At 41.2% G+C, this 18,046-nt stretch overlaps 1 protein-coding gene across 2 annotated transcripts; it reads right to left on the minus strand.

Annotated features, from left to right (window-relative positions):
* Positions 1 to 29: 29 nt before the first annotated feature.
* Positions 30 to 17,978, minus strand: ncbp1 (nuclear cap binding protein subunit 1). 2 transcript variants are annotated; one of them, XM_078260043.1, is made up of 23 exons: positions 17,788 to 17,978; positions 16,911 to 16,999; positions 16,293 to 16,393; positions 16,044 to 16,200; positions 15,858 to 15,965; positions 13,421 to 13,542; positions 12,563 to 12,632; positions 12,127 to 12,342; positions 11,740 to 11,837; positions 11,586 to 11,649; positions 11,380 to 11,490; positions 10,263 to 10,327; positions 10,084 to 10,146; positions 9,660 to 9,734; positions 8,765 to 8,868; positions 7,988 to 8,110; positions 7,798 to 7,900; positions 7,274 to 7,367; positions 5,325 to 5,428; positions 5,105 to 5,222; positions 3,118 to 3,258; positions 1,292 to 1,405; positions 30 to 658 (listed from the first exon to the last, which is right to left on the minus strand). In XM_078260043.1, the coding sequence occupies exons 1-23, from the start codon at positions 17,822 to 17,824 to the stop codon at positions 545 to 547; spliced, it is 2,391 nt and encodes a 796-aa protein (XP_078116169.1). In that variant the 5' UTR covers positions 17,825 to 17,978; the 3' UTR covers positions 30 to 544. The 2 variants fall into 2 exon arrangements, with proteins under 2 accessions (XP_078116169.1, XP_078116168.1); XM_078260042.1 differs by having other exon boundaries at positions 3,118 to 3,261.
* Between the last annotated feature and the right edge of the window lie 68 nt (positions 17,979 to 18,046).

The following is an 18,046-nucleotide window of genomic DNA, read 5'->3' on the forward strand; positions in this document are numbered from 1 at the left end:
AAATGACATGACACAAACAAGCAGGCGGATAAAGACTGCAGAGTTTTAATCCTTTCCAAGTTCCACATAACACAAATATAAAAAGTAGAGCGCCCTCCTCAATCAGAGCCGACCTGAAGCCCAGTCTCCTACGATCACTTCTCCAGCTCCGTCTGGACTCAGACAGTTCGGACAGTTTTAAAAAGACCCATTCATAAGAATACGAGCAGGATGTAAAAATGAAACGGAATTAAAAATCAAGCAAAAATAAAAGAAAACAAATAAAGGAACATTACAGCAAATTAGTGACAGGATTTGTCAAAATGTTGTTTGAAATCTTACTTTTGAAAGACATCCTCCGTTGAAGTCGCACAAAACTAACATGTCGCATGGCACCAAACACAAAACAGATGTAAAATTAAAAAAAAGAACTAATGAGGACATTCTTGATGCAAGAGCTAGTAGTTTCTAATGTGTAGGTTTAGCACAGGTACTGTGTGAACACAAGTACACATTCCGTCCAATTACACGTGTGTGTGTGTGTGTGTGTGTGTGTGTGTGTGTCTCAGAGCTGGAGGGCACAGAACTGCTGGTACACGGCCAGGATGTGGGGGTCGAGCTCGGCGGTGAACAGCAGGTTCTCCAGGGTTCCCATGTACTGCTGGATGGTAACATGGTGCTGTGGAACAAGAAAGGACATTACGTCATGCAGAGAACACACACACACACGTGTTAGTGCAGTCTGTGTGTGTGTTAGGGGCGTTGTAGTCTCGCTTTGCCAGACCTTCCTCCTTCCTTTTGGTGGAACACGTGTACGTTCAAAAGTTGTTTTAGTCATGCAACAGAAAACTGAGATTGGACAGATAGTCTAGCTAGCTGTCTGGATTTACCCTGCAGAGATCTGAGGAGCAGTTAACCGTAGTCCTCAGAAATCCACCGGAGTTTAAAATGCCAACACAAAGAAAGGGGAAGGTGACGGACATCCGGCCGAAAAGAGTGAAATCCGGCGGGATTTCCGACGGCAACGGACTAAAACCGGAAGTGGAACGTCGAGGATAGACTAGGGGTGGACCATTCTGCATTGATGCAGTGACAGACCATAATCGATTATAGTCTACTGATGTTACTTGTTGATTTTCTATCTATCTATCTATCTATCTATCTATCTATCTATGTAGGGGAGTTCAGATATATCTGACTGCTTGAATTTGTTGATGAAAACCATGTGTAGCAATATATAATAATATTGAGTAGGTGACGCGTCGTGATATCGAATCGATTAAAATCGTTGCGCGTGTGTGTAATGTCTTACCATGAGAAACACCTGCTGCAGCCGCCCAACACAGTTCTTGTACCAGGGCGTGGTGATGTCGACGCTGCCCGTCTCACAGCGAACCAGGTGCTCCGTCAACAGCATGATGAAGCGCTGTGGGAGGGGAAAAACGACATTCAAACGAGCGCACGCAAACGTATGGTAAAGCTGCACCAAACAGGGGCCTGTATACGGAATAATGGGTCCATCTCATCAGCCTGAGTTATAAAGTTCGACTCGGATAACGTCCCTCTCGTCTATAGTCACGTTTCCATCCAAAGAAATGTATAGAATTACTAGAAAAACAGCAAAAGAAAATGCAGATTGTTGTGCGTTTCTATCCGCTTTCTTTGATCCTGTTCTGTATATTCACGTGCGAGTTCTGCTCAGAACTAGGGCTGGGCGATATGGAGAAAATCAAATATCACGATATTTTTGACCAAATACTTTCTATAAATATCGATATTGCAAAAATATTGTAGGGTTGACAATTATTGCTTTCCCAAAATATTTACACAATGAGGTTTGTGATAAATAATCATCAGTAATGTGGATATAATGACTAAGTGGGTAAAGGCAAATAATAGAACAGCTAGAACAGTCTGGTAAGTTCAGAAAATGACTGGGTTTGATTCCACTGCAATACATCAAGACTTAACAAGGCCTAACCCCTAGTGACACTTAACCTCTAGTTGCTCCAGAGGCGTGCAGCCTCTAATATATACTGTATAGCTGTCAACCTCTATAGCTGTCAACCTCTAATATATACTGTATAGCTGTCAACCTCTAATATATACTGTATAGCTGTCAACCTCTAATATATACTGTATAGCTGTCAACCTCTATAGCTGTCAACCTCTAATATATACTGTATAGCTGTCAACTAATAGCTGTCAACCTGATATATACTGTATAGCTATCAACTAATAGCTGTCAACCTCTAATATATACTGTATAGCTGTCAACCTCTAATAGCTGTCAACCTCTAATATATACTGTATAGCTGTCAACCTCTAATAGCTGTCAACCTCTAATATATACTGTATAGCTGTCAACCTCTAATAGCTGCCAACCTCTAATATATACTGTATAGCTGTCAACCTCTAATAGCTGTCAACCTCTAATATATACTGTATAGCCACTGTAAGTCGCTTCGGACAGACGGGGCCCTATCTTGCACCCGGTGCAAAGCCCGACGCAAGTGTCTTTCCAAGTTTAAGACCGTCCAGCGCCCGTGTCGTTTAAATAGAAAATGCACCTGCGGCCATCTTTGGGCCCATGGGCGTGCTGGTCTTACAGGGAGGTGTGTTCAGGTGAATTCTTGGCGTATTGCTATCTTGAGGCAGTGGGTCGAAGTGATCGCGCCATTGACCAACAAAAACCTGGTCTAAAGTCAATAGCGCAGCATTTGATTGTCATTTTAACAGCGCATTAGTAAAATGCGCCTAGGCTCGTCACGCACACACAGGGCAGCGCAGCTACACACAAACACGCAAAAGATTACAAATAAAAATCCGCCATCAAAATAGCAATGTGCCAAGGTCCAAACGCGCCTGGCTTTTAAAGGGAATGGGAGATGACACTGATTGGTTTATTGCATGTTACGCCCAAAACACACCTATGAATTAATGAAGACACTAAGTACAACCCTTTTGAACTATGCGCCCGGCGCATGGACCCTTTTTTCCGCCGTCAAACTAGCAAAAGTGGATTTGGACACGCTCTAAACGCTCCTGCACCATGCGCTTCACGCCGTGCGCTTAGATCGTTAAAATAAGGCCCGTAATGTCTAAAGATCTCAGAGTTCCCCAGCGGCCCTTCAGCACCTGGAAGATGACGAGGAAGAGGTTCTTCTGTTCGCTCTGAGCCGACTCCACCTTCTCCTGTAGCCTCTCGATCTGCTCCTCCAACTGGCCCTCCTCGTCCTCGCTGTTCTTGTCCATGTCCTCGTCGTCCCCGCTGTCCTTCTGCTGGGGAACAAACAACAAACATTAAGCCCTTCCTACTTTAAACCTTAAACTTGTGTACGCATGTGTATATGTGCGTATAAGTATGTATATATGCATGTTTGTGTATGTATACATACAACACACAAGTTCAAAAGTAGAAAAAGGCGGTAGGACCAGAAAAGTTTTTAACTTCTTCCTACTCAATTTTGAACACGGGAATCCTTATTTGAATCATTTACATTAATCTTGAAAAATATGTTTGCTGTGTATTCTTTTGGTATTCATTAAGGGTGTACAATTCAGAAAATGTCACGATTGGGTTCCGATTTTTAGGCTCACGATTCGATTCAAAAACGATTCTCGATTCAAAAAACGATTCACAGTATGTAAATGTAGTTGCTTTTCCCATATATATACACACATATACATATATATATATATATATACATACACACACACACATATGGGCCGTCAATCGATTAAAAAATGTAATCTAATTAATTACATACTCTGTGATTAATTAATCGCATACATAATTAACGGTGCCTGAACCGATAAAAAAAAAAAAAGAAGGCTACTAAACAACAGTTGGTGACATTAAAGAACGGCTTGTTTATTGCTAAGGCCATATGGTCAAAATTAAATGATTAATAATAATGTAATAACTATAACAATAACTTATTTCACTAGTAAATTGCTGTTGAACGACAACAACAACCACCAGATGGGAAAAGGGCATTTAACAGTAACTTCGAATGCACCACGAGGCTGTAGTTTACCAGTTTCATTGAACGCACCGTCTGTGTTTTTCCGAAAACAGCAGCTGCAGATTGTTACATGTTACATTGAATCCTCTACAGTAAAACACAGTCAAACTTTACACCGTTTAGCATTAGCTGTCAGCATTTTAACCGTGTTTAATCCAGCTACTAGCTAGCGGTAGGCTAACGTTAGCTGCTGTCGAGTATAGCGTTAACTAACGTCACGTGCAGTGATGTTTCTGTTGCCTGTATCATCTGTTTTAGAGCATCATAGAGAAGTGCAGGCATAACTGTGGCACCAGATTTCGGTACCCAACCCTAATCAGGAAGAAGATTTTAACAATTAATGATCCAGGCAGAACATTCTCGTCTCCCTCCTTAATTTTACAGTCCAATGGTGGCTAGAACGGCTCCGGGTCAAACGTCAATATGGAATGGATTAATATGCGTGATCTTTTTAACGCGTTATTTTTTCTCAGATTAATTAATCGAAATGAACGCGTTATTTTGACAGCCCTAATATCTATATATATATCTCTATATATCTATATATATATCTCTATATATATATCTCTATATATATATATATATATATATATATATATATATATATATATATATATATATATATATATATATATATATATATATATATAGTCTACATCCCTTAGTACATTCATGTGGATTTTTTATTTAGTATCTTTTATTGTCCATATTATTCATGTGGATTTTTTTGTTATTTTAACATCCTGTTATGATGTATGTGTATGTTGTGTGTGATGTCTGTAAGCTACTGGGACCTTGAATTTCTCCTTGGGGATCAATATATCTATCTATACATCATGTGATTGCAGTAGACATACAATTTTTTGTTTTATTCTATGAATCGATTTTGAATCGGTAGAGCTTGAATCGCGATTCGAATACGAATACATTTTTTTGCACACCCCTAGTATTCATATTGTTATTTATCTTTTATCTTCTTATTTTTTTAACATTGTTCAAAATGAACTAAACCACCTCAATTCATTTAATGCTCATTCTCACTCGTTAATGTAAAAGTGACGCGACCAGGACGGACATAATGGGATGGAAGAAGTTACCCTCTTATGCTGCTGTTTCTCCAGTTTGTCCTTGGCCTCCTCCAACTCCTGCTGGATCTTCTGGACGTGTTTGTCCATCTTCCGGATGGTCGAGTGAAGAATCTCCCAGATGAAAAGTCTAGATGAGGATAACAACGTTTTTTTATTTTACAAAGGCAGGCAGAGAGAGAGAGAAAAATAAAATAAAACATCGTTGGACAAACTCCATTTCCCTCCCCACCTGGTGAACTCATGAGCCATATCCTGAGAGAAGAGCCAGTTGGCCACAGCAGCGCAGTCCACGATCTGCGTCCGAATCATTTTGTCCACCAACACTGCGATCATCTGTGTGACATGAAAATGTGTAACACAATCGGCCGATTAAAAAAAATGATATAAACATAAGCTGATTAACAACCATAAAAACATAAGTGTGAATACCAGAAGGTACACAAAACGTAGGGGATTGTTGGTGTTGTACTGGGTTATATAGTGTATACTTAGTTTCTGTAACTTTCATCTTCGTATGAAAGAATATAATTCATGTAAAAAGGGTATGTGTAATAAGTTCAGGCTTTTGTTTCTTGTATATATGTATGTATGTAGTATGTATGTATGTATGTATATATATATATATATATATATATATATATATAGTGCTGTCAAACGATTAAAATATTGAAATCGCGATTAATCGCATTAATGTCATAGTGAAATCGCAATTAATCGAAGATTTTTCACTATTCTAAATGTCCCTAGATTTCTTTTTGTCCCATTATCTTTTCTCATTTTAATGCTCTTATCAACATCATACGATACTTTTAAAACAGTGCCTGAACCGAAAGATTTATATATATATATAAATAAATAAAAAAACGAGCACCTTGTTCAATTGTATTTGTCTGTTCTGTATGTTCAAAAATATAAAACAATAAAAAGTTGATCTAAAAAAATAAATAAAAAAAATAAGGAGCACAAAACGGCGAAAACAACCACTGGATGTGAAAAGGGTATTTTACAATAACTTTGAATGCACCACGAGGCTGGCTACGGCAGCTACAGTCTGTTTAGCTGTCACATTTTAACCGCGTTTACTCCAGCTGCTAGCTAACAGTCGGTTAACGTTAGCTGCTGCTAAGTGTAGTGTTGACTAGCGTCCCGTGCGGCGATGTTTCAGTTCCCTCTAACGTCCGTTTTCGGAGCATCAGAGAGAAGCGCAGGCATTTAAGTGGCACCTAAATCTGCGTTGCTATGCGGTCCGGTAGATAACGGTCGTTAAGGCACCGGTGCCCCCCCCCCAAATAAAAACTCTTTGGATCTACACGATTCACGTGGATGACATTTTCCCGTTCAAAACGGCGATTTTCGCCGAAAAGCGACTAGTTTGCAGGTATGTACTACTCTTTGGCCGGCTTGCAAGTCCAAACAAGTGTGTCTGCTGTTTTGTTTCTGGTCTAGCTAGATCTGGTGTGGTGTTGTACTTTTATAACAACAATCAATCAATGACAAAAACACACAATATGTTAACCCTAAAAATGTCTATATTTAAAAAAAAATACGGGTTTCTTTTCCAACCAAATTACCAAGAAAATGACATGATGGTTGCAGGTTCGCAAGTACAGTTAATGATCACTACTTTCATTACATTTTGAGTTGTTTTATTCAATTTTATAGCATTTGAAAAAAAAGAACAAAAAATGAAACCGTTTCTACACAGTATTTTGACTCAACTTTGACATACACAAGTCTTTGATTTTCCATTCCTCTAATATTAGTCAAAATAATTCATAATTTCAACTTTTTGGACTCAAAAATTTGGTATGATTTAAAAATCCAACGAGGTTTATTGACCATGAATTCCGAAAAATAAGCGTAACACTAGTGGTAAATACATTGGTGTCCGTGGCATGTGACAAGGGACAAAAAAAGTCAGAAAAAGTGTCAAAATCACCGGGGGGGGGAAAAAGCGTCATAAAAGTGTTCTTCTATTTTGACCTGAGAGGATAACAAGTGCGTGGTCGGCGGGGGAAGACAACACGAGGGTTAAGCAAACGGCCAACGCCACACAATTTATACATTTCTAAATACAAAACATCCACATTGTAACTCTCTATCACTGATTGAATGTTGTTTCGGGTTTGAACCTTTTCCACTCTTAACTTAAGAAGAAAAAAAACGTGTTGTTTGTACCTGCGGGTGATTTCTCCACACGTCATAAACCACCTTGAGGATGTGCAGCTTCCCCTCGTCGCTCTCCGTCAGGGCCTTCAGGATTTCATGGAACCTGGAGAGATCAGATGCACGTGAGGACAGTAGGACGGGATTCACGCAAAACACAAACGTGATTGTGGTAATTTTTTTTGGGGGGGAGGGGGGGTGTCTAACTGCGTGTCAATCACTGCTCATGCACACGCATTCATTCTCCCTTGTGGGGGGAGGGGCTTAGGAGACCATTTTGGGCTTCAGCAGAAAGGGGGGGAGGGACTGAGAAGTTGTCGATGTTCACATTTTTTGGCTAAGTCCTGGATCTTCGCAATCCTACCTACAGCACCTTTAACCAAAATAAAATGATTCATCATCATCATCATTCATCAAATTTATTTTATGTCCATTAGCTCCACAGTGCGTTTCCTCTGTGGGAGGGACACATTTGAAGACAAAAAGGTATGAAGACAGAGTAAAATGCAGTTAGTTTTCATGGTGGGCAAACGTACTTGCCGAGGGCGCTGAAGGAGTGGCTGAAGGATTTGGCTGCCAGATGGAGCAGAGTCTGCAGGAACACGTCCACCTTCAGAGGGTTGAAGCTCTCGCCCTCATCTGGAAGGAGAGTGCGCACAGAAAAAAAAGTGAAAACTACAGTAAATGAAAAATTACAATAACGCAAAAATAAAATAAGAAACTAACCATCATCGTCTTCTTGGTTGGGGTTGGGCACTTCTTTGAGGATGGTTAGGATCTCTTCGTTGGACGCTCGGTTCTTAATGGCGTTTCCAACAGTGACGGATGCTGGGTAACCGGGTAACGAAGCTGTGACGCAAGTGAGACATTCTGTCAGGTATTCAGGTCTAAACTTATATGCTAGTTACAGACAGATCTTTGGAACCATTCAAGGCTGACAAGAGGAAAACAAACATACTTTAAATGTGATTTAATGCTGAGAAATTCTCTCCTGGGCAGGGTTTAGCAGATTATACTACTGTCTGCATAGTCTCGCATTGCCAGACCTTCCTCCACAGCACTGTGGAGGAGGGTCTGGCTAGTCCACATAGCATTCCGAGATGGGAGAAAAACATCCTCTGGTTTATTGGTATTTCTTTCAACCAATCACAATCATCATGGGCGGTGCTAAGTGCCGGACAGAGCCACGGTACCGCTGCAAAACAGCCTCGGGAAGGAACTTGTTTTGGTGGAACGTGTACGTTCAAAAGTTGTTTTAGTCGTGCATCAGAAAACTCAGATTGGACAGATAGTCTAGCTAGCTGTCTGGATTTAGCAAAACGACGTGGATATAGACTACTGTTTGCAGGGCAATTTTTGAACTCAATGTTAACATCTTCACCACAAACAGAAGCACAGTCCTGCAGATTTTCATTTTGGATCACCGCTGACCAAATCTGCAGATTCTGTTTGGGCCTGCTGTTGAGTAAAAAAAAGAAAATATATAATTTTAAGTGTTCTTACAAGCGCTCTCGTCTTCGTATTTGTAACTAAAGATGGGTTCGGCTGGGATGAGTGCTGAGAAGGTTGGAGGGACGATGTCCACTATCCGCTGATGGTATGAAAGTCTGCAGGGACAAAGAGCAAACGGATGACTTTAGTTCAGATTAAAAGGATCAACTAAAACATTTTTTTTTTTTTTTAAGAATTAATGACGGAAAACAAGTAATTTTCGACTTCTTCACAGGGGAAATGCATTAAAGCAACAATAGAGAACTTTTCCCGCTTCGGTCCCACTACAGGTTGGAAGCGGAATTGTCCATTACATTACATTACATTGTCCAGTTCATTCGGAACTACAGATCCAGCATAATGTAATGTAATGGACAATTCCACTTCCAACCTGTAGGGGGACCGAAGCGGGAAAAGTTCTCTAGTGTTGCTTTAAAGCGCCACTAATTACAGAAAATACTTTTTTATAAATTCACTTCAAGTTAAAGGTGCAGTAGGTAAGACTTATAAAACTAACTTTCTGTCATATTTGCTGAAACTGACCCTATGTTCCAGTAGAACTACATGAAGCAGGTCATTGAAAAAACAATCTGGCTCCTCTCGCACCACCTACAGCCTGTAGTGCGATTTGCAAAAATCTACAGCCCCCTGTTCAGATGCAACAATCAGGGCCAGGGGGGGGAGAGTGTCTAACTGCGTGTCAATCACTGCTCATGCACACGCATTCATTCTCCCTCGTGAGAGGGTTTTGGGCTTTAGCAGAAAGGGGGGAGGGACTGAGAAGTTGTCGATGTTCAAATTCTTTGGCTAAGTCCTGGATCGTCGCAATCCTGCCTACGGCACCTTTAACGAGAAGGAAAAGTCACATTTGAAAGTATTTCATCTTGTAGAAAACATGCAAAAATACCTCATACTCTTCTCCAGAACCTCTTTGACAAACTTGGGCTTGGGCTTCTCTAGATCCATGGTCAAGCAGTCAGACCTTTATTATTATAGAAGACACACGATCATACCGTCAACAGCAGGGCTCTAGAGTGCGACCAATTTGGTTTTAATAAAAGAGTTTGTGAAAAGTGGCTTTGACTTAAAGCTGAACATTTAGCCCACTTTGTAAAAAAATACAGAGCTATATATTGTGTATCGCCATTCAGCGTTAACGGCGACGCAAGGACAAATTTGGGTGCACCTAAATTTTGTGTTGGTGCACCTAAATAAAAAAAGTTAGGCGCACCAGTGCAACCAAGGCAAAAAGTTAGTCTGGAGCCCTGAACAGTGTAAAACAATAAACAGGCGCTATAAAGCTCTCTGTGTCCCGTCACAGGATCACTCACCAGTCATCCCAGCTCCATCGAAACTGGAAGTTGCTCAAATGATGAGAAAACCAGTTGATTAGTCTACAAATATGAAGGAAATGGAAAGAGACGACATGACGGTGTTAAATCAAAAGACAGGAACTACTTCAGTTACAATTTTCACCCATCCAGTGAAAGGAAATGTGCAGTTGAATCACCGGTCTACGCAGCTGGTGTTCATGGTGTCCAGTCTCATGTACAGCATCTCAGTGGCTTGGGCCAACTAACAGGCAGGGGTTAAGGAAAAGTCTCTTCTAAAGTGAAAAAAATATGGGTTCTTTCTGTTCAACACCCTGTGGAGTACTTTGAAAATCCTAAATTTAACATGTTTGTCATTATATAGTCAGAAACATTTGTCTTAATGATAAATTGATTAACCACTGACTATGTGTTTTTGAGTACTTTAGAAAAATGTAACATCAAGTAAATATCAAGATAATAATGTGGGAAAAAAAACCCCCACTAAAATATGAATGTTGTCCACTCCATCTCTGGCAGTGTTTCTCAAACCAAGTACCCCCTGACCAGCGCAAAACATTTTTGGTAGAAAAAAAAGTAAGTCTATATAAAGAGGTAGTGATAGATTCACTAAACAACAACCTTTTTTAAACAAAAACATTTAAATGCTACATTTCAAAATGTTAAGAATCCATCACTTAATTCATTCATTATTATAGTATAATTATTTTAGGAATTATGCATGACACGTTTTTAAATTAGCATTTTTGGAAAAATGTCACGTACCCCCTGCAGTACTCCAAAGTACCCCTAGGAGAAACACTCAAACACCCCCCGAGAAGTTGTTAGGCCCGGTGGCAAGTTTTTTATTTTTTTTTGACAAAGGCCCGGCTGGGGCCAGTCTCAGACTGATGGCAGCATTCACGTAGAGCCCAGTAGTTTCAGCGATAATAATGTCCAAATAATGGACGGAATCACGAAATTCATAAAAGCTTAAAGACAGACTCCATAGGGCCTTACATTAGGTCAGCGCTAGTCTCGCATTGCCCGACCATCCACGCGCTTGCGGAGCGGAGGAGGGTCTGGCTATTCCGCACAGCATTCCGGGATGGGAGAAAAATGGGCTCTGGTAGGGGGGGGTCAACTTAGGCCTGGGCCACCGGCTTGCAATACACTGTGGGAAAACTCAGCTGTGAGGCAGCTTGAGACACACCAGCGTGACAACCATGTATCCTCACGAGGAGGGTTCAGAAGTTACAGGGGTTGTCGGAAAATGGTTTTAACATAAACCGCAGTGATGCAAACAGTCAAGGATACAACTTGTGGCAATGATCCGGGCTGCAGTTTGCACAGTTCAATAAGCAGCGTGGTGTACATGACGTCGATGTGAGGGGGAGATGGCAGCTGGAAAAGTTCTCCAAAGATCACCTGAAAAAAAAGAAACAAATATTTTGAAACAGCCTTTCATTTTCCTCAGCATGTAGCTTGTAAAAAAAAATTAAAAAAAATAAATAACAGTGTACCTCCACGATGTGATAGTTGAGCGGGATCTTATTTTTCCCTGGATAGCTAAGTAACTGGGCAGCACTAAAAGGTAAAAATAAATAGATATCAGAAGCGTTGGAGTTGCACAGTCAGACCTGACAAAATTGAAACATGGTGGAGCGTGTTACCCACCATGTTTTCCTCTCTCTCCAGTGAGTCTTGATGATACAGTGCAGGTTTTCTTCTATGACAAATCTCTCCACAGAATGACTGCCGGGCATAACGGGACCCTGAGGATAAAGAGGACAGACGTTTTTTTTTTTTTTTTTTTTAAAAGGCACAACGGAAAATGAAAAACTCAAATGTGTCCCATTAAACTCGCACCTTTTTAAAGCATTACAAAAACAAAATTCAAGAGGCCTAAAATGAATTTAATTATCTTATATTGAGATTATACAGAACCAGTCAAAAGTTTGGACACGCTTTCCCATTCATCATTCATGTACATCATACACCTAATTCAATAGAAATCTGTAACAAATTGGCACGAGTGTTTTTCACAGGCAAGAGGTGAAATACCTCCGGGGCATCGGTGTAGTCGAACATACGGAAGACGACACAGGGCATGGGGTACTGGGCGTCGGGCATGTGGCCCGGTGGAGTGAAGGGGGGCAGGTTGTGTTGCAGGGCCTCACAGAGCACGCTGTCAAAGGCGATGTATGGACGAAGGATGTGGCGCTCCTGCCAGCGGTCTTTCTTTAGCTTCTGAATCTGGGCCCAAAGGCAGTCCAGGTACTGAGGGAAGGACACGGAGAGAAAGGGGGGGGGGGGGGTCAATGTTTAACGGGCCATTCAGGTGGATTACAAAAGAGACCCGCGGAAAGAAATATTTAGCGATAAATGGCTGAAACTGAAGTGATCTTAGGACTTCACTTCAACAATGTCACGAGAATGTGCTTCACATCTTTCTTAACAATGAAAAAGGAGAACTGTAGTGCTTCCATAGGTCGCTCACCTCCTCTTGTGGGTGGGGCTTCTCTGCTGTCCACACCTGCAGCATGGGGACATGAGTCTTTACTCGCCGCCTAAAAATTAAAGACAGGTGTGACATTAAGAATTTGTCAAATAACAAGAGTTTCAGCAAAAAAATAAAAAGACACAGACAAGAGCTGCAGTGTTTCCCACACATAGACTAATGTTGTTAAACGTTAGACTAATCGTGTTTTAAACGCTATTTAAAACACGTTCTTCTGCATTTCCTTTCCCTGCTCTCCTCCGTCTCTCTGTCACTTGTGTCTCGCACGCACACACACACACACACACACACACACAGACAGCTCCTCCCACCGTGCGGCGTTTGGTGTTTTTAGACCCCAACGTCGCCTTTCAGGCAGGGCGGCAACGGTTATGTCAAAGAAGTTATGTTAGTGTTAAGGTGAGGGTTAGCTGCCTGTAAGGCGACATTGGAGGCTTAAAACACCATCGAGCCCACCGTGCACACAGCGTCTGTCTCCATAAAAGGAGAGAAGACGGCTGGCGAAATTCACAAGTTCACTAAATGTTGGCATCTATCTTGTGAACACCTTTACACAATCACACATTCACAATCACCGACCCGACTCTTAGCAAACAAGCGACTGCGCCTGCTTTAGAAAGTTAACTCGTCGCAAGTTTGCGGTAAAATGCAGTTGGGTTGTCGAGGTCAAAACACTATATAGCAGCTGTGAATCAAATAAACTTATTATAAATAATGTTATGTCATTTTTTTACTCTTACACTTCCTCCCCCCCTCCCACCCGCCACAAATTGCTTTCGAATCTGTGGGAAACACTGAGCTCAGACTAATGAGCAAGAAAGCAAGGAGACATCTTACTTGAGGTAGCCTTCGATCTGGCTGAGAAGTCGGTCCATTTCAACGTCCTTCTTCTCGTAAAGCTCCTTACCGACCCAGGGCAGACAGGACAGCACCACATACACAAACCAGTCCGACCGAACCTGGGGGAAAACACACACACAAGGCCGCTTACAAAATCACACATTGCTCATTTTCAACCTCAACAAAAACCAGGATTGCAGCCAAAACCTGCTGAAAAGCATGGCGATTACCATAACAATAATAATGTGTTGAGCATGTTCACACACCTCTACAGTAAGCTGGTGTTTAAGTCAAGGATTGTCTTTCCATTAAACTCTAAATCTAAAGAGTTTAACTATTAATGCATAACTCGGTAGTGAAAATCTACAAGTTTTTAATATTTTTGTGTGATAAAAATAGCTTCAAAACACCTATCGTCACCCCTATCCTTCAGCGCCATGACTGGATTTACAATTAATAAGTAAGGTTTGTTGATTCCTTTATTACTTAAAAGGTCCCATGGCATGAACATTTCACTTTATGAGGTTTTTTTTAACATTAATATGAGTTCCCCCAGCCTGCCTATGGTCCCCCAGTGGCTAGAAATGGCGATAGGTGTAAACCGAGCCCTGGGTATCCTGCTCTGCCTTTGAGAAAATGAAAGCTCAGATGGGCCGATCTGGAATCTTCCCCGTATGAGGTCATAAGGAGGAAGGTTACCTCCCCTTTCTCTGCTTTGCCCGCCCAGAGAATTTGGCCCACCCATGAGAGAGAGAGAGAGAGACATCATGGCTTTCAAATGAGCCTAGTGGCATTTGGTTAAGACCACACCCCCACCCTCCACCTTGCCCCCCCCCTCTCCTCCTCAATAGCTACAGACACAGAAATGGCACATCCTAAGGAAAGCTCATTGTGGGACTGGCTCTAGTTGCTGTAATTCTGCACCAAGGCTGAATTTTGGGAAAGAGACGTCAGATACAGTATTAGGGGACCACTAAGGCCTATATAAAAGAGACTTCAGATACAGTATTAGGGGACCACTAAGGTCTATATAAAAGAGACTTCAGATAAAGTATTAGCGGACCACTAAGGCCTATATAAAAGAGACTTCAGATACAGTATTAGGGGACCACTAAGGCCTATATAAAAGAGACTTCAGATACAGTATTAGGGGACCACTAAGGCCTATATAAAAGAGACTTCAGATACAGTATTAGGGGGACCACTAAGGCCTATATAAAAGAGACTTCAGATACAGTATTAGGGGACCACTAAGGCCTATATAAAAGAGACTTCAGATACAGTATTAGGAGACCACTAAGGTCTATATAAAAGAGACTTCAGATACAGTATTAGGGGACCACTAAGGCCTATATAAAAGAGACTTCAGATACAGTATTAGGGGACCACTAAGGTCTATATAAAAGCATCCAAAGAGCACCATGTCATGGGACCTTTAAGTGTAGTGTAATGGAAAAATTAGAAAAGAAAGTGAGAAGAAAATGATTTCATCTCTGTTTGCTCTTGAGAGGGTCCAATACCAGGCAGTGCAAGTAAATGATTATATTCCTGATCTGTTTAAGTTGCCCTTCTACAAAGGAGACGAATCTGATTCAGACTCTGCCTCCGAAATCCCGTAGGGTTAAAACAGCTAAAATCCAGTTGAATTATTATGTCTTCTTTTGTTCTTTTCCCCTGCATATGGCTTTAGTAATTTTTGTATGTAATGATTAAGGTTGTAATCAAAAGTAGGGAATGTAATGGAAAAATTACATAGACCATGATTTCTTAACCATGATTGTTCATCTATTGAGTAAATTTTAATTATAAGTAAATCCTTAAATATGCCTTCGAAACATGTGCCTCCTAAAGATATTTCTTTAAACAGTCCTCCAGTTTAAAGATAGCTAAAAAGGGTATGACCCTGTGTATTCTCTACTACAAGCAGATGGCAACGACGCACAGGCGTCTGTAGAGATATGCAAAGGTCAGTTTGTCCAAAACCTAAGGTTGGAGCCTGAACCAATCTGTAGACGAGATAGATTCCCGACTCCTATTGAAGGACGTTTTTGACGCACTAGACAGATGTACAGGAACAGTTTTAGACAACAGTGTTCAAGATTAGAATGTTTTCTAAACATGGTCGTGTTTTGTGCTGTGAAAATGGGATATAAGGAGATGGCATATGTTACGAGGCACAGATCGGCTGTCACTTTGTAACTCTGTTCATTGTTCATTGTGAATTGCTGTTCTTGTCACTGTTTGATTGTTCTCTCGAGAAAATAATTAAACCCTTCCACCGAATACCTAAACTTTAATCCAGTTTGCAGCCTGTTTTTATTTTGTTTCAACAAGGTCTCTTCTTCACCCAAATTCCTCCTTCGCTGAACAGAAACTTCCACAACAGTAGTCAACGTAATGGCATGCTGATTCCACCTCACCCATTTCTACCTACCTGTGGTACATCTTCCTCTTGGGTAACACTGACAAAATTTTCAAACATGGCCACCATTGAAGGAGCAGCAATCACATGGCAGTTAACCAAGTCAGACAGAAAACGCACCTACAAGAAGAAGACACGATGTTTAGAAAACAAGCAGACGTAAGCATCATTTTAGGTGCTTATGGAAAGTCACGTTACCAAGTAAACAGCTTCATTGTACAAGTTGTTTTTCAGTGTCTCCTTGAGTTGTCTGATCATGGCCTCCACAAACTCGCCCCCAAAGTTGTAGTTCCTGGCGTTCAAGAGGCCAACTAAAGTTGTATACACTGTCAGCTTCTCAGGTAGGAGGCGAGCACTGTCAACAAAAGACAACTCCTTGAAAAACCGACCACGCAATACAAGTGATCATTCCAACAGTAAAAGGGGCGAGAACGGGTATGAACTTACACAGCACATAAAATGCGCAGGATTTTGTTTTTGTAGTTTGGAAGGTCAGCTTCCAACACGCCTGCAAGGCCCTCCAAGTTGCTCTCCAGGGACGATGTACTCTGTGGAGAAAAAAAATGAAGCATTTGAGTTGGTTTGCGCGGGACTACAGTATATTGAACTGCGGCAAACATTATCAAAAAAGTTCTGGTGATTGCTTTCAGAAGTAAAGCAGTGTTAGCCGGGGAAAACCCTGACGAACTTCCGGCAAATTAGAGATTTGCTCTGCAAGTCTATCTGGCCAAGAAGCCCATTCAAGCCCATTTCCAATTTTTCCAAATTGAGGCACCAATCACAACCGTTGAGGCGGGCTTTACACGACGACGATAGCGCAGCGACGGCGAGCTGCTTTTTGTTTACATTCAACATGACGGCCACCGAAGCGCAGCAACCCGTTGATGTCGCCGCTACTTCACCCGGATCGTTGGTCTGATTAGTTGAAGGACTATCCAGTTGCGCCCAGAGCATTTAAGAGCTAAAGCAGTGTACTATTTGGATCAGAGTGAGACAGAGCAGAACATGGTTGATGTAGGACTCAATAGACTAGGAAGAAGTACATTTCCAAAGTTGTCCTTTTACCTTCTCCCCTACACGACATATCAGTGACTCCAGGCGGTCTTCAATTTCAATGGGCTCAGATGTTCTCCTCCTTTTATGTGCCTGACCTCCTGGAAGAGTAAAAGAACAAAAAAAAAGCACAGATTGAGTGGAATGAGAAACATTAGCTGAGGGAATAACTCAATGGCAGCCTTAATGGGAAGATTCACCCTAAAAACGAATTAACACGAGATGTGGATAATAGTAATACAGCGCATTTTAAAATTTTGATTTTTAACTAAGCTCCCCTTAGAGGGGCACTTAACCAAATGTACATAATAAGAACCGAGACAATAGGTCATCAGGGTTATCTGATGACCCTGTATTATTAACCAGAAAACACTATTACGCTGCATTACGGGCTATGTTTGATTCAGTATTTTTGAAAAAAATAAATATTGATTGATAATCAATATGTAGCCACACTTTTAATTAGCCCGACGTGCGTGAATCGCAGATAACCTTATAGAAGACAAAACATAGCATCAGTACATTTTATTAAAAAAATACTCTCACTGGAGGTATTTGTATTGGTTGCCGCCCCCATACTAACGTTACACTGGTTAACATCAGCTAGCACAGTAACGTTAGCTAGCGGTAACGTTAAACGTTACAGTTTGTTCAATCTTGTCGCTTTCAAGCCACGATTGCGAAAACAAATATTAAGTGTTTTGCACTTTTCGGCTAACGTTAACGATGTCAAGACTAAAACCTGGCTTTGTGAATAAATTAACAATCAGCATCAGCGTGATTGCACCAAGCAAAAGATTAACGTTAACAGAAACACGCTAACGTTAGCTAGCCGCCACTCGTTAGCCTAACCGTCTGAATTAGCTAAACACATGTAACGTCCACTAACCCTCATTTTCGCTGTCGCTGTGTCGTCTCCTAGACATCTTTCACTCCGCTTCGTCAAAATGTAAGGTAATTCAACGAGAAATGATTATGAAACAAAATAATAAGTCGGCTAAACAAGCTTCTAGATCATTCAGCCGGGCCGCTGCTAGAGTAGTGCAGAAAAATAATAGCGGTCAGATTCAAGTGAGGCACATCAGGGGCAACCGGAAACGAGTATTTTTTCCCCCTAGGATGGCGAAGGCATGTCCCGCCCACCTCTG

This window comes from Sander vitreus, chromosome 10 (genome assembly GCF_031162955.1).
Source record: "Sander vitreus isolate 19-12246 chromosome 10, sanVit1, whole genome shotgun sequence".
NCBI lineage: Eukaryota > Metazoa > Chordata > Actinopteri > Perciformes > Percidae > Sander > Sander vitreus.